The sequence below is a fragment of the Petaurus breviceps genome, unplaced genomic scaffold (genome assembly GCF_028583685.1).
Source record: "Petaurus breviceps papuanus isolate PSGF00001 unplaced genomic scaffold, PetGlider_PUasm1.0 569, whole genome shotgun sequence".
In the NCBI taxonomy this organism is placed as follows: Eukaryota; Metazoa; Chordata; class Mammalia; order Diprotodontia; family Petauridae; genus Petaurus; species Petaurus breviceps.
Genome location: NW_027186385.1, coordinates 257,131 through 261,370, shown reverse-complemented (window position 1 = coordinate 261,370; position 4,240 = coordinate 257,131). Strand labels below are relative to the sequence as shown.

The 4,240-nt window shown below is 38.9% G+C and overlaps 1 protein-coding gene across 1 annotated transcript in view; it reads right to left on the bottom strand.

The window, feature by feature from the left end:
- Positions 1-4,240, bottom strand: part of LOC138173295 (vomeronasal type-2 receptor 26-like) — a 59,402-nt gene that overhangs the window by 5,488 nt on the left and 49,674 nt on the right. Inside the window, exons 4-5 of the mRNA XM_069103271.1 lie at positions 2,676-2,903; positions 1,550-1,673 (exon numbers count right to left, since the gene is read on the bottom strand). Of these exons, the coding sequence (XP_068959372.1) occupies positions 1,550-1,673; positions 2,676-2,903 (352 nt within the window). The remainder of the gene's footprint in view (positions 1-1,549; positions 1,674-2,675; positions 2,904-4,240) is intronic.

Genomic DNA, 4,240 nt, shown 5'->3' with positions numbered 1-4,240 from the left:
TCTTTGAGACTCACCTATGATTATATCGAGTTTTTCTTGGAAATAATATCAATTATTTTACCCTTAACAGCCCTAAGAGAGTTTAGAGACCTTCCTTTCCCTTAATAGGGCTAATACCATTACATGGAACCCTGGGTGGGAAAAATGTGTCAAAAGAGCAGAACAGGAAGGGGCTAACAGGAAGGAGCAGAACAGATTAAAGCTCAAAGCATGAGCTGGCAGCTTCAACCAAGCAGTATTGAGGGAGAACACTTGTGATGTTCATCTGTCCATCTGTTCTGTCTGTGTTGATGTTACTTTGTCAGACAGAAACGCTGTTGAATTTTATACTTTGTCGGAAAGAAGTATTCTGTCTGTTGACTTGTGTTGATTTCACAGACAGAAAGTGAATAGAGATAATAGTACCAGAAATGTGTGTGAATTTTATTGTAACTCTGTCAAGCTTTATGTGTGCAAACATTGTTGAGACTCTGTTATGCTTTGTCTCTCCAGAAACAAAAAATGTTGAAGGGCCTGGAGAGGAGCAGTCACTGTGAGTTTTGATATGGAAGAGGAGTGGAGAGCTGCCTACCTGTGAATCCAGGCAACAGTGGGGTAAATCCAGGCAAGAGCTGGGAGTGTGGAAGAGGAGTCATGGAGTTTGGAAGTCAGCCTCAAGTCAAGATGGAAGAAGACTTTAGATGGGTACTTTGTATCAATTGAGGAGATTGCGACATACTGAATGATATATTTTCTTTAAGACTATGTGGCCAACTTAGTAGTAAGTTGTGCTATATTGTTGTGAATGCTTTGCTTTAGTTTATTACTGAATAAAAAGAGAGTTCACTATACTATGTGATCACAACCTTAAAGTTATTCATAGCAGCATTCCTGAGGAGAGCTGCTAATGCTTGGTTTTACAGTTGTATAATTAATGGCAAATTAACCCAGCCCACACTGACTCTGAAAAGAAAGGCAAGGTCTCCTGTGACAGAGGTCATAGAGGGAAAACAGAGGATCTTACACATGTTTCATAATACATTTCCCTTTCTATATACTTATAAAAATATAACTAAACTTTAGCAATGGGTACAGAAGACAGCACAGTCAGCATGCATCATGTGTACTGATTTCCTCCGGAAATAATTCTCCCAAATTTCAACAACTCTAAATTTTCTAATGGTTGTTAAACCCAAGATACCATACACTCAACTCCACCTTATCACAAAAATGTTTCAGAGTACAAACTGTTCTACACTCGATCTAACGTATAACACTGCAACCCAAAAAGACCGTGCAAATATGTTTGACAATGGGCAAGATAGATACATTTTTTTTGTATTTTGTGGGTTTTGTTTTGAAGAGAACCCTAAATAAATTTGAATACCACTATTTAACCATGTATCATTAGTGCAAATCATTTGTCCTTGGTCAGAACTTTTTGCTGACTCACCTTGATTCTTTATGTCCTGTTGCTAAGAGAGTGATGAGTTTGGTTGTGACCCTAGGGCAAAATTCCACTTTATTCTGTCCAGTGGGTATAGGAGGAAAACTACCTGTAAACACTTACTCATCTGATGAGAGATCTCCCCATCTGGGCACAGAGAACAGTTGAAACAGCAGATGGGTTTTCCCTCCAGAGGGGTTTGCCTAAATCCAGGACCACAGCTCTCACTACATGTGGCACAGGGAACCTAGTGACAAGGGAGTAAAAAGCATGATGTCTCTGTAAATAAACTGGAAAGAGAATGGTATATCATTATCAGAAGGTGAATGATTTTGATTCGGGGCAAAGAGATCTGATTCTGTAGGAGAAATATGAGAACTGTTCAATGATCCCTGGAATACCAGTTAGAAGGAGCAGTGGGTGAAAAACAGAGACATAGATGCCAGTCCCGTTTCTGACCCTAGTTGTGGAAAACTGCCTAATCGTTTTAAACTTTGTGGATATTAGTCATTGCTAAGCAGAGGAATTTCAACACAATGCTATCTCATTGTCCTTGTTTATATAGCATTTTGTGATTTTCAATATGAGCTATGTCTTTTTAATAGTTATGATCCAAATTACTGCAGGAAATAGAAGGAGTCATTTAAAAGAGAATTAAACTGTCTGCATGACATAGATACCTCAAAGATGAGACTGATTTGGCTGTTTGTTGTTTTGAAAAGGTGAATTCCACATCCTGCAGAGAAACACTTTGTTGCGTTGAGAAACACAGTGAATTTTAGACATTAGATATCAAACTGATTGCTTGCTTCCATAACTGAATAGTCTTTGGATGATAAAATATAACTTTGTTTTTACTAAATTAGGATGAATATTGGGGATCATAATTCACAAAATGGTAGATATTTGATAAAATCACTGGCCTGAGGATAAGAGATCTTTGGGCCAATCGCTACCTATATATGTCTCAGTTTATTATTTTTGTGGAATGACATGGCTGAGCAAAATGAACTTTAATGTCCATTCCAGCTCTATCTCCAAAGTGCTAAATGTCCCAATTTAAAAATCATCTAATGGATTGCCTGCTTGAATATTTCTTTCATCCTGAAGTTTCCTACAAGGGGAAAAGAAATCAGTGTGTGGAAGGATTATCTGTCCAAAAAGAGGGAATATGCAACGAGCTTCGCAGGGTAAAATGTGCTCCCATAATTAGATATACAATAAGGCTGATATTACAATTGTTTCTGACCTTGGCATATGTCCAGCCCCACACTATAGCCTCCTCATCAATGGTAAAATCTTCACCACGCTGAGCTTGGGGGTTATATTGTCCAACTTTCACCAGATCTTCATCATCCATATTGAAAGTTACATAGTTGAGGATTGTATACTGAGCCTCTGGGTTTCTATTCTCATCCATAAACACCTGATCACCTGCGCTGTTGTTGAACTGGATCTTCTTTAGAAATGAGTGGAGCTATAAGAAAAGAGAAATATCAATCACTGCCTGGTGCCTGAGGTCATTAATCTCCCAAAATGAAGACCTGTGAGTTGTTCAGGAAGTCAGTCCATAGTCAATAAGATTTAATTAAGTGCCTATCATGTGTTGCTCATTATGTGTAGAAATTGAGAAACAAAGTCATATAAAATCAGTCTCTTTTCTTAAGGGCCTTATATTACGATTGAAGATGGAATGTGCATATAAATAAAAGCAGAGGTAGTCTCTATGAGCTTTCTCCAAACTCCCATATTTACATTTGTGTCAAGTTACTGAAGAAGGTTTAGTCCTCTGTTCAAGATTTCAGGCAGGTGTCTTAGGGACCAATGGTTTCTGTCTTATAATGACAATGGGGATTTGAAGATCTTCCCTGCCCCTTGTAATGGTAAGCAAACAAGTACTTAGTGTCTTGTTTCAATTGAGGCTTGCCCTTGAATGCATCAAGATTTTGTTAAGAAACAGAACTTGTGAAACCTACAGTGGAAGGAACTTGCTGATGCAACAGGAAGGGGAAGAACAGGGAGGAGCTAATGACCAGAATAACAGCTTAGAACAAGCTGAAAGAGAGCCAGAACTGCTTGGAGCAAGCTGTGTGCAGGATGAGCACTTCGAGTGAGTGAGAGAGAGGCATTCTTGCTTAAGGGAGGTGATTTTGTTTTGAAGGCCTGACAGAGGGAAGTTTTGGTTAGGCTTGGTGAACATAACTTGGGAATCTTGGTGTCTGCTGCACTAGTTATGTGTACCAACTTCGTGGTTACTATGATGAATTTGGCTTTCTAGTTTTGGGATTCAGCTTTCTGTTATTTCAATAAATGCTTTGGTTTGGTCCTCCATTTGCAAAGCCTGTTACATTTTGTGATTCACAAGTACAACAGCATATTCATAGGCACTGTGGGCACTGTGAATATTGCATTGTTGTTATATCTCTCCCCTGCCATCAACTTAAGCCTCCTATTTCATTGAGCCCTCCCCAAAGGTAGCCACCAGTGAATAATGTCCCATTTCACTTAACTTGTTAACATCAGTTTACTTTTGGAAAGGGAATTTACCTCACATTTCATTCTGCCTTCCTTGGTCTTTGGTCTGATGCAGTGTAATGTAGAGAGAAAGTTCCAAATATCAAATCAGGAAACCTTGAGTTGTTGTCCCCTGTGTCAGACACTAACTGTCTCTGTCACCCTGGGCAACCTTTTCAAACTTTCTCAGTATCAGTCAGCTCCCATAGATCATCAGAGAAATGACGGCAACTAATTCTCATGTTTCTTGTGTGGATGAAATTAACTGATGCATTTTAAGTGCTTTGTATTCCTTGATGT